We start from the raw sequence: 18,535 nt of genomic DNA on the forward strand, positions 1-18,535 counted from the left end.
CCATCAACATTCTTAAAGCAAATAATGCATCTGTACTGCTTTTCCTCGGCATGAAACCATACTGTTGCACACAGGTGGTCACCTCTTCTCTTAGCCTGGCTTCCACTTCTCTTTCCCATAACTTCATGGTGTGACTGATCAACTTAATTCCCCTGTAGTTACTACAGGTCTGCACATCTCCCTTATTCTTGAAGATCGGTACCAGCACACTCCTTCTCCATTCCTCAGGCATCCTCTCACCTTCCAAAATCTCAACCTGGTTAAAAAAAAAAAACATTGCCATTTCTCCTAAAGATCTCCACGCTTCTACCAGTATGTCATGTGGTCCAACCGACTTTACACTCCTTATCCTCTTAATCACTGCTCTCACTTCTTACTAATCCTATCCACTTCCTGCTTCACCATCATCCAACCTTCTCTCTCTCTCCCATTTTCCTCATTTATCAGCTGCTCAAAATACTCACTCCATCTTCTCAACACACTCTCCTTACTAGTCAACACATTTCTATCTCCATCCTTTATTGCTATTACTTGCAGCACATTCTTCCCAAGTCGGTCCTTTTCCTTGTCTTTCGCCACATCCCTCTTTACCCGCTGCCGCATCTCCTTGTACTCCTGCCTACTTTTCTCATCACTCTGTCAATGCCAAATTCAAAGCTTTCTAGCTGTCTCACTTGTCACTCCTGCAGTAGTTGCCCAATCATCCAGCACCTCTTCACCACCACTGAGCCCCTGTCTGATCTCTTCCCTGAACCTCACACTACAGTCTTCCTCCTTTAGTTTCCACTATCTTATTCTTCTTAAAATCCTCACTCTCCTCCTCTTTTTCTTCACCTACAAAACCATCCCACAGACCACCATCCAAAGCTGTATAGCTACACTGTCCCCTGTCAACACCTTACAGTCTCCAATATCCATCAGGTTGCATCCCCTACATAGAACATAGTACACCTGTGTGCACCTTCTTCCACTCTTATATTTCACCCTATCCTCCTCCTTCTTCTTAAAATAAGTATTCACCACTGCCATTTCCATCCTTTTAGCTAAATCTACCACCATCTGCCCTTCCACATTTCTCTCCTTAAGGCCATACCTACCATCACTTTCTCATCACCTTTGTTCCCTTCATCAACATGCCCATTAAAGTCTGCCCAATCACCAATCTTCATTTCAGGTACACCATCTACCACTTCATCTAACTCACTCTAGAATTTTTCCTTCTCCTCCATCTCACAACCCACTTGTGGAGCGTAATCACTGATGACATTTATCACCATCCCTTCAACTTCCAGCTTCACGTTCATCACCCTATCAGAAACTTTCTTCACCTCCTCCACACTCTTACTGTACTCTTCCTTCAGGAGCACCCCTACACCATCTCTCTTTCCATCCAAACCACGATAGAACAGTTTAAACCCACTTACTGGCCTTTCCACTTGGTCTCCTGAACACACAACATATCTACCTTTCTCCTCTCCATCATTTCAGCCTCCACCTCTCCTTTCACTGCTGTCTCTGTAGACATCTTCCTACTCTCCTTCTCCTCCTTCGGCCAACAGTAGCCCAATTTTCACTGGTACCTTGCTGGCTAACAATACCTGTGGCGGTCATTGGTAACCCAGGCCTCGACCGATCCGGTATGAATTTCTGATTCGTGATCCGCATATTTAATTTGGCACATGTTTTTCACTGGATGCCTTTCCTAAAGCAACCCTCCCTATTTATCCGGGCTTGGGATCGGCACTAAGAGTGCACTAGTTTGTGCAACCCTAATGGCTGGGTTAGATTTCTGAATTAGTATAGCTCAAAAATTCCAGTCAAATTTGGTGCTAAACCTTAAGGACTTTTCCTAAAACATTTGTGATTCAGATAACATTAACCCATACACCGCCAAATAATGAAAGGAATGGTGTCACTAAAATTAAATCAAGTTTTGAAATGGCACTGCCAGAGTACAACTCTAAATCCCAATGAAGATATGTGGGGGAGCCTGAAGAGAGCTGTGCATACAAGATGCTCCACCAATTTGACAGATAGAATATGTTTAAAAGAGAAGACGAATGCTAATTCTTTTTGCCTGCCTTTAGCCCCATCTGCTCTTACTGTCTGTCCAGTGTTCCGTTTTTTTTTTTTTGTGTCAGGTGCGGTTATGAATGCATTGTGCCTTTGCCATGCTGACTTATGATCAGTTAACACTGCTTCATATTAGAAGCTTACTTACATAATTTGTTAAATCTTGTCAGAGTTGTACAATTCTGTTAAGCCGTATCAATTCAGTTAACAACTGAAGTTTAAGCACCCAGTGATATCCATGAGAAAGTTTTAAATGTTTTAAATTATAAACGTATTATAAGCAATTGTAATAAAATAATTATACAGCAGCATTCTATTCGCAAACCCCACTCTGAAATTCAGTTTGGCTGCTCAGGCATCATAGCTACTTTCAACTAACTTTAACAGTTGTTTGAGGATCATGTTAAGAAACATGCATATAAAACCCAGAATGTTCCCCATAATGTTGCCCCCTCTTGCATTATAAATTATAGTTTTGATGCAATTGACCGCAGCATTCAATTTTATAATCTTAACTGTGTCTGCATATTTAAGTGTTCGCTCTAAAAACACAACCTTGATGTGGAGTCTAAATTGTTTAAATAAATATTGTCCTATTAACAAACAAACTGCCATTTGTTTATAAAATATAGTGAGTTTTCTTGCTAAAATTGCTACCTTTCTTGGATTCAGGTGAAATACTTGAAAAGTTTAAATCAGAAAATCTGCACTGAAACACTTTCTCTGAAACATTTTTTAAAATGACCAATTATCTCTACTCTGTACTCTGGTTAAAATCTTTTCTTGAACATAGTACATTCCCAGTGGCTATAAGCCACTCATCCTCTGCCAGCAAGATATTTCCTTAGGGAGAATCCTAGGGCTTGTTCTTCTTCAGGTTAAGACATTGGACTTTGGTTCGGAAAGTCACAGGTTCAAATCCCACCACCACTGAGCTGCCACTGCTGGGCGCTTGAGCAACCCTTAACCCTCCCCTGCTCATTTGTAAGTCGCTCTGGATAAGGGCATCTCCTAAATGCTATAAATGTAAATGTAAATATAAATCTCTCACTTCAATGCTGACTATTCTTATCTGCATCTCCCACTAAAATAATGGGAGATCCTCCTGAATGTTTTTAAGAATTGTAATGGGCAGGGCCTTATCTGTTCTCATTCAATACCTAGAACTCTTAGATCTGTCAAGTTAAATTTCAGAGTCATGGTCCAGACTCTGAGGTGGTGTTGCTACGCCAAGCCTTCAGAACCAGTTGTCTGTAACTCTGTGCGTGTCCCTCGCTGTTGTTATGTGCTAGTTTCAGGGAATATATTGTTGTTTGTTTCTTAACATTAGGGCATTTGAAAAAAGATTAATTATTTAAACATACAGTGTCAAAAGCCACATAATAAGAAAGTTTGTTTGATGTTATTCATTTATTTGAAGGAAATGCATGATATTAAAAACTGCTTTTTGCCAAAGTACATATTATCTTCCAAGCTGTAACTTCCTTTATTTTGCTATTGCCACTGCAACACTAAAATATCATTTTGTATATGATATTTGTCATGGCGGATTGCCTACATTTGTGGTACTTAAAAATAAAAGGTTTCTTTTAATAATTTCTATAATGTGTTTAGCATCTTATCTTCAACAGAGCGTTTCTTGGCAAAGAGGTGATTTGGTTCCCTGTGCAAATCGGGTTGGATCTTGAACATGGGTGCTCCCATGGGCCAGCGGAAACCCTCAAGGTTATCCATACCAGCAGGACCATGAGCAAGGTCCTGAGGACAGGGCTTCTTTTGCAGCAGCTGAAATAGTGCAAGCATGTCAGGACCTAGCCTAGCTACAAGTGCAGACCGGACTACTTCTACTGTCTCCATATCACATTCCAATAGACTTTGCAGCAGTGCGCTGTAGTACCTACAATGAAAAATGTTGAACAGTCATACCACAAATCACAAAAAATATGGAGCATATTTTCAAGAATGAAATTATCCAGACATTTTCAGAAATTAAATCATAAAGCTATAGGACTCTGTGAGCCACACATTCACAGAATTATCATTATTTAAATAATACATCACAAGCAACCAGAGGCATAAATTTAGGCAATGTGTTTTTAGAATTTCTTTCATGATGTGCATGCTGTGATAATGAAGTGGTGGAATGGAATGGAAGGGAATGGAATGAAATGTTTTGTTTTTTTTTACTGTAGGAGAAAAGGTTGAGATTAACAAATGGGCAGTAGGATAATGTGAGTCAAATCTGGTAATGATAAAACATAGATGAGTAGCAACTGATGTAAGCATTTTAAACATGTAAACAATACAATTATTTGCATAGACTTAGGTTATGGTCTTAAAATTGCCTAGATAATTTTGTGTTGGTGTGCTGAGATATATCTTCACTTTCAGATTTGCCAGCCATTTAGAAACCATTTTGTGTAATCAGAATTATTTAGATAACTTTTGTTCAGGTCTGAATATTAAATAATCAATATAATTTTAGGAGGAACAGTGAAAATTTTAGACACATGGTTCAAATGTTATGAGCAGGAAGGTGCTTCCAAATTATGTCCGAATTAGAATCAATGGTGTTTCTAGAGCTTTGACAGCACTTGACCCAAATTTGTCAGTGTGCCAAAATTCACATCTTTTTACCAGACGGTTCTTTGGGCTGCCAAAGGCACTCCAGCCAGAATGAAGAAAAACTAGCAGCGGAAAAAGAAGTATGAGCAAAGGTAGAATAGCATTTAGTCATAGCATAGCATATGCCTATGCACCTTTGCAAAACTAAGGAAGCCCATGAGACTGTGAAAGAATTGTTTTGTCATTTGGTAAATATAAATAATTTTTAGGGCTTCCGTCATTTAATGATATTATTTGTTAATAGCTATCTATTAATTGTATAGGTTTGCAAAATGTTTAAAAACATAAGCATTAAAAACATTAAACTGTGTATTTTACCCATGCACACTACAGCTGTTTTGCTTGTTTACATAGTTTTTGTATAACTGCCAATCAAACACATTTTAGTAAAATATCAATCAATAATCATGAATTATGCCACTGTTTTGCTAGCATTATCTTGTAACAAATATTCTTAAGGACCAGTGTTCAGAGATATTGGCAAGTTTGAATTAGATTTACCTGTTTGGAAAATGTCTGGGCACCTGAACCACCTCTCCAATGACATCTGCGTTTGAGCGTGCTACCTCACAGATGTCCATTTTTTTATAACACTCCTCTTGTACTTCTGTAATCATTTTTTGAAAGGTGCTACAGCGTCGAATTGTCTGAAAAACCCTGGAAGTAATGCCATTGGCAATGCACTTGATGGTCTCCTTGAAAAAAGTCTTACCCTACATGAGATTCAAATAGTTTGCCATTATATATTTACATTTATTTACATACATTCATTTATTTATATATATATATATATATATCTATAATCATAAATTGAAAACCCATTAAATATTTTACATTCTTTTTAATCAAGTTACCTCTGTGTTAAAAACTGCCGCTGCATGAAGGAAAATGTTACAGATGTCATGCATACCCTCAGTGTCACAAGTAGAATTTTCCAGGCAGGAGAATGTGCTACAACCTGCTTGTGGAGCACTGTTCAGACAGCGGACCATTTCCGCTAGAGCATATGAAAATCCGACTTAAACAAGTGAAAATTTATATATATATATATATATATATATATATATATATATATATATATATATATATATATATATATATATATATATATATAAAATTTAAAATGTTTTAATTTTTTTTTTATAATTTTATAACATCTGTAAACTAGAAGAAATACTTACATGGGCTGTTGGTGGCAAAACGAGTTTTTCTTATTGCAGGTGCATACTGCTCTGTTTCAAATGCAGATAAAGATGAGACAAGGAATACAAGGAAAACAATTCTTAAAAGCATTTTCGAGCTGTGTCTTTAACTGTTCAAGATTTAGACAGCAAATGTTTGTTTGAGGCTGGACAGAAAACACAGGTTTATATAGCTTGCAAGTTTTAGATTACCGGATCATTAATCTTTAATCCCTAAACGTGCTCAATCAGAGATAAGTATCTCACAGGTAGGTCAAACCCAAACAGAAACTTTCCATAGTCTCATGCATATTCATAATTCTTAATTAAAGTTTCCTGTAGATTTTAGTGAGTCCAGTGAGACTGTTGTCCCTCCTTTTTGTACCATTTTAGCACTCAATAAATCCTGTCCTTGTAACTTTATAAAATTATAATATTATAATCTGAATATATTTTTATCAATTGAGTTCAGTAGCATATGCAAATATTTTTTTCCCAGTGAGGATTTTTACAAAAGGTTAATAGAGCATTTCCATTTCTTAATGCATGCCTTAAGGGGTATAAATGTAAGACACTGGCAGGGATGCTATGTAAAGGCCTTTGATAGGGTGAGATAAGCCTTTTTTTATAACTGGAATATTCTACTGATAGCTAATGTGATGTAGATAAAATACATATTTATTTTACAGTAGATTCTAAACACTATACCGCCTGCCTAAAAACACATGCAACATCTACTGTTGACCCTCTGTAAGCATGTAAGAAATAAAATGTAAATTTCATAGAATACCTTTAAATCTTTTGAGTCAGTTTTTTCTTATTTCATGCTTTCAATGCTTAAGCTCTTTTCTGTCGCTTTAGGCCTAGCCATTCATAGTCTGAAGTCCTGATCTTGTTTTAACACTAATCACAGATCAGCCTTGTTTTACAATGTCTGGCCAACTGCTTTTCATTACATTAGTCTCTAATTCTGAGCCACTAGAAAGTTGCAAGTTCCTTGTCTAGAGAGGAATAAAGGTGACCCAGATACTTTGTGTAGATTGTTAATTAATTAACTACTAGACTGGAAAGACACTTTTATAACATTTTGTTAGGAATTCTCACTACATGTGTTAAAATCACTACTGGATCTGTGGAAATAAGACAGTGTTTGGAGAGGACACAGACCAGACAAGCGGTATAATTATTTCTCTCTTATTTATTTCAAAATACTTGCAATACTTTGCGATTGAGGATGTGATGCAGCACACAGATTTAAAGTTAAGCAACAGCCAGATCGATTCAATTCAGAAGGTCCACAGTCCAACATAACAGTTTGGGGTCTGCATTGTGGTGAAGTGGCATTTTAGATTAAACATAAAAGATATAACATAAAGCAATACGACTATTTTCTCTGACACTCCCTGATTCGACTGGTGTAGGTATGCATTGAAACTAATAGAACTATCTTCCTAGTATTTATTGATCTTGTGACTGCTGGTTTATCTTTAGAATTAATTCTAAAGTAAATAGTGCTATAACTAGCCCATACGCCCATACTTACCATACCATAAGCCCATACTTATTAGACGGTGCAGATGGTAAATCACCTAACCCGAATTCAACTGATCATGCATTTTACATGCTGTAGGCAAAACTGAAGAAAATGCGCCAAAAAACAAACAGAGTGTGAAAAGAGCTGCAATGGATACTTGGCAGAGCATCAAAGGGAGGGTAGCTCAGTGGTTAAGGTGCCGGGTTAATGCTCGAAAGGTTCGGGGTTCAAGCCTTGGTATCGCAAAGCTGCCATACTTGAGCCCTTAAGCAAGGCCCTTAACCCTCTGTGCTCCAGGGGCTCCGTACCATGTCCGACCCTGTGCTCTGACCCAACAAACTGGGATATGCGAAGAGCGAATTTCACTGTGCTGTAATGTATATGTGATAAATAAAGGCTATTTTTCTATTCTACCAGGGAAGAAACTCAGGATCTAGTGATGTTCTTGATTTTACATTTTCAGTCATCGACTCCAAAGGATATGTACTGTAAAATGGTTGAATTTATAATTTTGGTAGCTTGTACAGTATTTGGTTTAATATAAGCAGCTGGATTCATAATAAAAAAATTCAATCAATCAATGCATTGGTGAACACTGAGTTACTATAATGAAATTTGAAAGTATGGTCTTTTTAAGGAGCCCAGAATAATTGAAACACTGTTACTCAAGTTGGTTCATACACTTTAAAACAAGCATATATTTTAAAGCATAAGGGTTAAACTGGTATACTTTTTTGTCAGTAAAATTTTGACACCAAATTCTATTGTCAGGTCAAATGAAATGAGCCACACCAACCGAAAGCGATGCCTTAATAAATATACTTTTACAACTGTAATATTTTCACAACTGTAGAAAAAAGCCAAAATGTCGCGCGCACACACACAAACACACACACACACACACACACACACACACACACACACACACACACACACACACACACACACACACACACACCCATTTCACATATGAAATGAATTGATCTTTCTACCAACAACAACAAACTGTTGTTTTATATATGCATTCAAAAAAGTATTTAGACCCCCTTTACTTTTGTCAATTCTGTTATGTTGCACTTTATGTTACAATCATTTAAATAGTTTTTTTACTCATCAATCTACACTCAGTACCCCGTAAAATGAAAACAGTATTCTAGAAATGTCTGTAAAATTTTGAATGTGACCATATTTCATTACAGAATTTTCCTAAGCAGAAATTAACATAAAAAATATTTAGTGAAAACTTCAAAATAAAGACTATATAAAACAAATAACTTAATTTTGACTAAATGAATTTCATGCGGTCTATGCATAGATAAAAGCCATGAACAGTGGCCCCAGCTCATAAAAAGAGGACTTTTTCAATGTACTCACATCATGTGGGCATGACAGCAGATTTATTGACTTAATCACCACTGTTACCAAAGTTTTCACAAACCAACAAACAAGCGTAGATATATAAACTTTTGTTTGTTACAGATTTAAACTACATTTACCTCTGGAAAATAAGACATTCAGGATGGATGCCAATATAAACATCCCTATTACCACCACTAATGTAACCCCTGCAATGCATTGCTCATACAATGAAAAGCACTATTGTCTACCCCTTTCCTCGCAAGTTCCACTATTCTGTGAAGGTTTTTTTTTTAATCCTGAAACATGCCTGTGGCCATTTACTTTTTTTTCCACAAGAGCATTATTGAGTACAGACACTGATGGTGGACGATAAGGCCAAGCTCATTGTTGGCCTTTAAAGAGGTAAAGATCTGAATTCAGTTAGGTTTTTCCATACCAACTCAACTTATGTTTATTTCCGGGCCTTTGGGAACCTGGGTATGTGACAATGCACTGAAAAAAACTGTGAGCCAAGACATGTATTAGAATATTTTAGCATTAAATGTAGGCCATGCCATGGAGGACAGGAAAGAAATGGAAAAGTTAAAGACAGACTTCCTGATTCAGTGACTATTTAAAGTGAGAAAGACTTACCTTTGACCCAAGAACCACAAACAATAATAATGTCTTTTTCCACCATGGCTTTTGAGTGCATGTCGGGGTAATTTGATTGTGTTTTGAAAATGCCAATGTTGTGTTTTAAAGATATGACTAAATTTATTTGTTTATAATTTATTTCAAAGCACAGTGGATTTGCAACTCAGGATGGAAAGTAGCTATGTTTTGTAATAAAAGCTATTTGCATTTATTTTCTAAAATATAGTGATTAATCAAAGAAAGAGGATATTCTAATAGATTTGAATTTGATTAATTATAGCTGGCAGAACAAAGAAATTGCAGTTTTGATGTCAGCTGGACACAAATGTGGAGACAACAGATGCAGCAGTTAATTATATTAATATACATCATTTAAACAATTTACAAGATGGTAACACTTTACACAATATTATCACTTCCCCTTATGTTGCACAGTTGGAGTAGATCATCTAAACAAATCTAAACAGACTGCAAAATCTAAGGGCTCTCTAAAGTTTTACAACCAACATTACACAAACTTTTGTGATTCTCAATTTTCCACTTTCTGTGGTATTAAAAAAACTATTCTGTTCTTTGAAAACAAATTTAGCAAACTAAAAACAGCAAAAACTGTAAAAAGAAATGTTTGCATATCCATAGTTTTGACATCAGCAGGCCACATACACCATAAATAGCAACTTCGTTCTCTTCTAAGGATTATGCTTTGGGGCATATATATACAGTGAGGAAAATAAGTATTTGAACACCCTGCTATTTTGCAAGTTCTCCCACTTAGAAATCATGGAGGGGTCTGAAATTGTTATCGTAGGTGCATGTCCACTGTGAGAGACATAATCTAAAAAAAATAAACCAGAAATCACAATGTATGATTTTTTAACTATTTATTTGTATGATACAGCTGCAAATAAGTATTTGAACACCTGAGAAAGACAATGTTAATATTTGGTACAGTAGCCTTTGTTTGCAATTACAGATGTCAAATGTTTCCTGTAGTTTTTCACCAGGTTTGCACACACTGCAGGAGGGATTTTGGCCCACTCCTCCACACAGATCTTCTCTAGATCAGTCAGGTTTCTGGCCTGTCGCTGAGAAACACGGAGTTTGAGCTCCCTCCAAAGATTCTCTATTGGGTTTAGGTCTGAAGACTGGCTAGGCCACGCCAGAACCTTGATATGCTTCTTACAGAGCCACTCCTTGGTTATCCTGGCTGTGTGCTTCAGGTCATTGTCTTGTTGGAAGACCCAGCCTCGACCCATCTTCAATGCTCTAACTGAGGGTAGGAGGTTGTTCCCCAAAATCTCGCAATACATGGCCCCGGTCATCCTCTCCTTAATACAGTGCAGTCGCCCTGTCCCATGTGCAGAAAAACACCCCCAAAGCATGATGCTTCCACCCCCATGCTTCACAGTAGGGATGGGGTTCTTGGGATGGTACTCATCATTCTTCTTCCTCCAAACACGTTTAGTGGAATTATGACCCAAAAGTTCTATTTTGGTCTCATCTGACCACATGACTTTCTCCCATGACTCCTCTGGATCATCCAAATGGTCATTGGCAAACTTAAGACGTGCCTGGACATGTGCTGGTTTAAGCAGGGAAACCTTCCGTGCCATGCATGATTTCAAACCATGACGTCTTAGTGTATTACCAACAGTAACCTTGGAAACGGTGGTCCCAGCTCTTTGAGACCCCACGAGGTGAGATCTTGCATGGAGCCCCAGTCCGAGGGAGATTGACAGTCATGTTTAGCTTCTTCCATTTTCTAATGATTGCTCCAACAGAAGACCTTTTTTCACCAAGCTGCTTGGCAATTTTCCCGTAGCCCTTTCCAGCCTTGTGGAGGTGTATAATTTTGTCTCTAGTCTCTTTGGACAGCTCTTTGGTCTTGGCCATGTTAGTAGTTGGATTCTTACTGATTGTATGGGGTGGACAGGTGTCTTTATGCAGCTAACGACCTCAAACAGGTGCATCTAATTTAGGATAATAAATGTAGTGGAGGTGGACATTTTAAAGGCAGACTAACAGTGTGGACATGCACCTACGATGAACACCTCACAATGGACATGCACCTACGATGACAATTTCAGACCCCTCCATGATTTCTATGTGCGAGAACTTGCAAAATAGCACGGTGTTCAAATACTTATTTTCCTCACTGTATATATATATATATATATATATATATATATATATATATATATATATATATATATATATATATATAAATATATAAACCACCTCAGCACCTCAGGTTATAGCTTTAAAGCTATCTTGTTATAAATTCAGATACATCAAGGGTAGCTAATCCCCCTGATGAAAAAAAACAGTTAAACTTCTAATACAAGACAAACCCTTTGATGTTAGTAATTAATTAGTTAGTTAGTGATGTTAGTCCCAAATGAGAACCCGCAAATTTTCCGAGCCGCGAGTTTTAAATCGCAAATTATCGGGGGTTGACTGTATTTTGTTTGCAATAAACTGAAATTGATGGAATGATAAATAAACAATTATTTTATAAACGTGGTTTGGAATATAAGTGTTTGAAATCTTGTAATATTTAAAATGTTTGAAAATGTTATATGATGTAATGGTATATAAATATACATTATATGGAACAAATTGAACACATTCCCATTATATCTATATGTGTGTCCTCTACTCTTTTGGGAAATCTTTCCACTTGATTTTAATCGGTGTAATGTATATTTGCTCATTTAACCACAGTGAAAAAAATCGAAAAGGGAAATATGTGGGTTTTTATTAGGGTATTTTATTTTATTTTATTATGAACAACAATATACAATTGCTGTCAAAAAATAAAACACCATTCAATGTCAGTATTTTTTTATTATTGTTATTCTTTAAACAGTGTATTAATGGTTAAGCATCATTAGAATGTGGCATAAGCTTTTTTTTCTTTTTAGGTATACAGTTTGTGCATATTCTATAATATCTAAAAAATAATTGCCTCCTGGGTCAAAACATAAAAAGGTAAATTTTGATGCATGTGATATTAGAAAAGAACAGTCAATACAAAGATAAAAAATGTAAGTACTTCAGCTCTTCAGATATCCTGGGAAAGCTCATTCTGCCACCTTGTGCGAGATCCGAGCAGAGAAAAGGGACAAGAACACTAGTCACTCTCCCCTACAAAGCTCTGCCCTTTGCTGAAGACTTCATAACTTGAGGTACCAACAAATAGCCTGCACCTTTTGATTTAAGTAGGCATGGGTGATCTTAGATAGAGCTACAAAAGTGATTTCCCTCAGATACTGTGGCATGAGAGCAATCAGTGCTTTATATCTCAGTAGTAGTGTTTTGTAATCAATGCGAGATTTAATTGGAAGCTTGATTGGGTAAATTGATCAAAACAGGAGTGATGTGTTCATATTTTCTATATCTGATAATAAATTTTGCTGCTGCATTCTGGACTAACTGAAGCTTATTTATGCACTTATTAGAATACCCAGACAGTAAAGGGATTTAGTAGTTTAATCTAAATTTAACTTAAGCATTAACTATTTTTTTCTGCATCCTGTAATGCTTATTTTAGCAATATTTCTAAGGTGAAATAAGGCTATTCTGGAAATGTTATTCACATGATCCTCAAAGGAAAAATATAACCAATAATCAAACTAAGGTTTTTGACTGTTGTACACACTGACAGAAAGACCATCCAGAGATCCTATGTAATCCGAAAGTTTAATTCTAGCTGCATGTGATATAATGTATCTTGAAAAGCCCCACAGTTATGGAACAGCCTTCTCGTCAGTGTTTGGGACTCAGACACAGTCTCGGTGTTCAAGTCGAGGCTGAAAACATATTTAATTAGTCAAGTTTCTTATCAATAGATTTTTCTTAGGTAAAGGAGCAGATCTGGAGGAAACATGGATATAGAGTGTTTGGTGAACTGGGATATTTGTATGCTGTCTTCCCCTCACTCTCACACGTTCACTCAGGTTTGTGGACGGTGGTGTGGTGGGCCGTCTCTCATCCCAGAGATCCCTCATGTCTGCATTACCTTCTGGTTCTCCCTTTTAGTTATGCTGCCATAGCGAGTCTTGCCGGAGTCCCAATTGCACAGTGTCCTTAACTTTCATACAACAATAAGGATACAAAATAATCCATATCCTTCTATCCCTGTCACCCCTCTTTTCTCTCTCTCTCTCTCTCTCTCTCTCTCTCTCTCTCTCTCTCTCTCTCTCTCTCTCTCTCTCTCTCTCTCTCTCTCTCTCTCTCTCTCTCTCTCTCTCTCTCTCTCTCTCTCTCTCTCTCTCTCTCTCTCTCTCTCTCTCTCTCTCTCTCTCTCTCTCTCTCTCTCTCTCTCTCTCTCTCTCTCTCTCTCTCTGCACATGCTCCTGAGGTTCCAGTGACCACTCTTTCTGTCCCTCTCTTCTCCTTGGATCTGCCCACTTTTTCCTGGCCTTCCTCTGGATGGTGTTTTCTACGATTGGAGGCCACTTTGTGCAGCAGGTGATGTTTATCATCAACACCCTGGGGATCCATGAAATTACGGAGTAAGAACAGGAACACTGAAGATTTGGATTTGAACTGTAGTCTGCTACACTGACTCAGGACTACAGTTTGCATCTAATCACCATCACTGCACACCTCAACATTGTTTATCTGAAATTTTTCATTTAATAGTATGAGACTAAAATAATTAACCACAAAGAATGCTTTTATAAACTTCCTAACCATCTACTATGCTTTTCTCATGTTCCTGTATGTGTTTGTAAAGGATGGATTGTACTCTACAATGAAAATATACAATAACAAATCAATAAAATTCATTAAAAAATACATTTCCATGTCTATTCAAATAATTTTTTAAATCCATTCTGTTATTCAATCCAGCGACTAACCCCCACCCCCACTCCTGAAGACTATTAGCAAAACTGGGAAGGACCTCTCTTTTATCTTAAAACATTCATTCTTCGAGGCATACTTAATTTCTTCAAAGCATGGATTTTCACTAGTTGATGGAAACATTCCTTTGAGATTCGGGTTCATGTTGACATGATTGCACCGTGCTAATCCTGCAGATTTCACAGATGCACATTCAAGGTGCAAATCTTTTGCCTCACACTATCCTGAAAGTGGATTCAGATCTAGTTACTGGAAATGCTTCTGAACTTCTTGTTGTTAGGTACAGAAAACCGCTTTGAAATACATTTTACTTTGTGACATGGTGCATTATAAGCGTTTACAATTGTGGCCACGAAAGGATTTTATAAGGTCAGCAACAATACTAAAAAGATTGTGGAATTCAAGTGGGGATTGATCATTTTTGTAAATCCAAGGTATGCTAAGAAAGAATTCTGCACACTATTTCATAGATTCCACCACCCTGGACTGCTGACACAAGGCAGACTTGGTCTGATGTGTGACCTTTTTTGGCCAGTATTCAGACCCCTTTTTCTTTTTTCTTTTTTATGTTGCAGCCTGATACTACAATCGTTCAGATTTATTTTGTTTTCTCATTAATCTACAATCAGTACCACATAATGACAAAGTGAAAACAGAATTCAAGAAATGTCTTTAGATTTTTATATATATATATATATATATATATATATATATATATATATATATATATATATATATATATATATATATATATTAAAAAAAAGCTAAAGTATCAGATGTACATAAGTATTCAGACCTTTAGCAACAACACTTGAAAATTTGTTCAGGTGCAGCCTATTTCTCTTGATTTTTGCTGAGATGTCTATACACTATGACTGGAGTCTACCTGTGTAAAAGTTTATTGATTGGACATGATTTGGAAAGGTACTCACCTCTCTACAGAGGGCCTCATAGCTGACAATGCAAATCAGAGTTAAAACCAAGCCATTAGGTCAAAGGAACTGCCTGCAGAGCTTAGAGACAGGATTGTTGCAAGGCACAGATCTGGGGAAGGCTACAAAAAAATTTTTGCTGGACTGAGGATTCCCAACAGCACAGAGGCCTTCATAATTCTCAATTTGATGAAGTAAAGCACAACCAGGACTCTTCACAGAGCTGGTCATCCGGCCAACCTGAACAATCAAGGAAGAAGAGCCTTAGTACCCTCGCTCTGATTAAGCTCTGGAGATCCTGTATAGCATATGTGTCAAACTCAAGGCCCGCGGGCCATATCTGGCCCGATGTACAATTATATCCGCCCCGCAAGGTAATTTTATAAAGATCTATTATTATTGTTATTAATGGCTCTGCGATATGAAGCGCTGATAACACAAACTACAGATCCCATAACACAGCGCTTCAGCTGCCTTGCCGAACGCTAGGCTACCTGGGAACATTCCTGCGTCAATCAAGACAAGCTTCTGTTGATGTATTTAACCCTATTGTACAGTTATTGTAAAGCCCCTCACAATGGCGAAGGGAAAAGTTAATTCTGAAAACAGAGCCTTTCAAAACCGATGGGATTCTGAGTATATGTTTACTGACATTGCTGGTAAACCCGTGTCTTATTTGTGGAGCAAATGTGGCTAATTAAGGAATTTAATCTAAGATAGAAATACAAGACAAAACATCAGGATAAGCTAAAAACCTGAATGCAGAGCAGAAAATACAGAAAGTAGAAGAGTTTAAGAAGAATCTGCCATTTCAGCAGACGTTTTTCACCAGAGCAAAATCACAAAGTGAAGCTGGTGTGAAAGCAGAGGAGAAATCAGAGGCACATCAGCCGGTTATTTACTAAGGGGGAGTTTCTGAAGAGCTGCATGATGAAACTGTGCGATGTCTTGTGTTTGACAGGAGATATTTTTATGGAGAGCAAAATATTTTTTTTTTTTTAAGTTTAAGTTTATATATTTTTTTAATAGCATAAGAGCAAATAAATCTGTTTTGATTTGTTATTTTAACATTTACTTAAAATCACAATTTGTATTTATTTTTTTCAGGGTTTTTTCACAGCAACTTGTATAATTTTGACAGGATATATTTTTATGGAGAGCTAAATATTTTTAAGTTATTTAAAGTTTAAGTTGATTTTTTCTGGAATAATATTCCTGTCTTTTTAAATTCATATTTATGTTAAAAAACATTTAGTTTTAGTGTGTTCAATAAATGTTTATCCTGTTCGGCCCATGACCTAAAGTGTGCTTTGAGTTTTGGCCCCCTGTGCAATTGAGTTTGACACCCCTGCTGTATAGAGATGGGACAATGATTGAAAACAGATGTTATGTCTGGAGGAAATTAGGCATCACTCATTACCTGCCCAAATCTATCCCATAAGTAAAGCATGATGTGGCATCATCATGCCATGGGAGTTTTTTTCTGCAGTTGGGACTTGGTGACTGGTCAGGGTTGAGGGAAAGCTATATGGAGCAAAGTACAGAGATATCCTTAAAAAAAAAAAAACTTGTTTCACTGCAATGCACACAGCCAATTAAACACAGGAATGGCTGTGAATGTCCTAGAGTGGCCCAGCAAGAGCCCTGACATAAACCTTATTATTAAACATCTCTGGAAAGACCAGAAAGTGGCTGTCCATCGACCAGACCCAGCTTTAGAGGATTTGCCGTGCAGAACGGCAGTAAATAAATAAAAAAAAAAACCCACAATCAAAAACAAAAAAAGGAAAGCTTGTTGCATGATACCTACAAATACTTAAGACTGTAATTGCTGCCAAATGTGCTTCAAATAAGTACTGATTGAAAGGTGTGAATACTTGTATACATGTAATATTTCAAGATGTTTTTTTTTTTTTTAAAGACAGACAAAAAAAAGGAACAATTGTTTCAGGCTGCATCATAACAACATTTTAAAAAAGTGAAGGTGGTCTAAATACCTTCTGAATGAAAGTACAAGGCAAATTATTTAATAGATGGGTAAGGGGTGTGTGTTAATGATGTCATCTGCTTTGCATGTTGTGTCTTTGTACATCTCTCTCATGCAAACAGACACAGTATGCATAAGAAGAGTTGATTTTACTTGCTTCATAAAATAAATCATACTAAATAAACGTGTCTAGCATTTTATTACACAAATAACTCATTTTCATAAGTCACTTGAATCGAGAACCAAGATACCATTACATTATAAGGATTGCATACATCAGTAAACACAATCTATACTTCAGTTATTTTTAGTACAGCTTCAAGTGACCTGTTACTGTGTCCACAAGACCTGCTGGTCCTGGTCCTACACCAAGAACAGTTCTTGAGCCAGGAGCGATTTGTGTTCTTCCTGCATCCTGAATAAGACTGATAGACAGGCCGACTTCCCTGGCATGGGTCAAAAGTTCCAGCAAAGAGTCCTCATCTGGTACCTTTAACACCACTTTGGGTTGCCCGTAGTATTCCCACTGTTTCAAAAGTTCGGGATTTCTCCGCTTCACCTGCTTGTAGGCAGAAACTGCTGCGTGCGAACACTGCGCCGCCACTTTGCCTTTGCCCATTTTCAAGTCGGTGCGAACGATTAACACCATCTTGAATTCACCACTCTCTCCCATAACGCTTGTTTGATTCCCATTTTCAGCTTCTCCGCAATATCCATTACTTCCCCGGACAGGTTTTAAGAATCGTCCTCGTAAATACCAGCCAAAGCAGAGCCCGCATCCCACTCCTGCTAAGATACCAAACGCCAGGGAACCACCCTGCAAATCCACCCTGAAAAGTAGCACAATGCAAAGAAATCACGCTACAGATTTTTATACAAAAGAATACATCTTTTGGCTGTAAAAAAAAAAAAAAACCTAACATTTTCCAAAATTTATTCTTATCTTGGTTAGCTTAGCCAGGTAACTTGCTAATTGAGTTTCTATTGAATAACTGCTAGCACAAGTCCTCATAAAACCGAACAGTAAATCTGTTATTGTTAGTTATAAGTTGCTTTGCACGGTTTTGATTAAAATAAATCTAAAAGGCGACTAAAGATTTTGATGTTAAATTCTCACCATGCCATGACTCTCTAAACACGCCGTCGTGTGAGAAAAAAAAAATTCTTATTGGATGCCCCCTACTGGATTTGGAGGTCTATCCTGTTAATATATATTAATATTATTCCATTAAAAGAAAAACTCAAAAACAGCTTATTAATGCTTACATATTTATTTATTATTTCTATTTGTCTGATTGTACTTTACTTGTACTGACCGTTTTCATCCTGTTCATAGGTT

At 37.0% G+C, this 18,535-nt stretch overlaps 2 protein-coding genes across 3 annotated transcripts; both read right to left on the reverse strand.

The window, feature by feature from the left end:
- Positions 1 to 3,565: 3,565 nt before the first annotated feature.
- Positions 3,566 to 5,991, reverse strand: stc1l (stanniocalcin 1, like; the record flags this gene model as incomplete). Its single annotated transcript, XM_083569193.1, has 4 exons — positions 3,566 to 3,970; positions 5,200 to 5,411; positions 5,553 to 5,695; positions 5,880 to 5,991. 4 exons carry the CDS (start codon positions 5,989 to 5,991, stop codon positions 3,673 to 3,675), a joined length of 765 nt encoding a protein of 254 aa, XP_083425319.1. The 3' UTR covers positions 3,566 to 3,672.
- An 11,216-nt stretch (positions 5,992 to 17,207) lies between these two features.
- On the reverse strand, positions 17,208 to 18,416 carry ptrh2 (peptidyl-tRNA hydrolase 2). 2 transcript variants are annotated; one of them, XM_083569207.1, is made up of 2 exons: positions 18,314 to 18,416; positions 17,208 to 18,026 (listed from the first exon to the last, which is right to left on the reverse strand). In XM_083569207.1, exons 1-2 carry the CDS (start codon positions 18,319 to 18,321, stop codon positions 17,504 to 17,506), a joined length of 531 nt encoding a protein of 176 aa, XP_083425333.1. In that variant the 5' UTR covers positions 18,322 to 18,416; the 3' UTR covers positions 17,208 to 17,503. The 2 variants fall into 2 exon arrangements, with proteins under 2 accessions (XP_083425333.1, XP_083425334.1); XM_083569208.1 differs by lacking the exon at positions 18,314 to 18,416 and adding an exon at positions 18,118 to 18,303.
- Between the last annotated feature and the right edge of the window lie 119 nt (positions 18,417 to 18,535).

Source organism: Silurus aristotelis (assembly GCF_946808225.1).
Source record: "Silurus aristotelis genome assembly, chromosome: 18".
Taxonomy (NCBI): Eukaryota; Metazoa; Chordata; class Actinopteri; order Siluriformes; family Siluridae; genus Silurus; species Silurus aristotelis.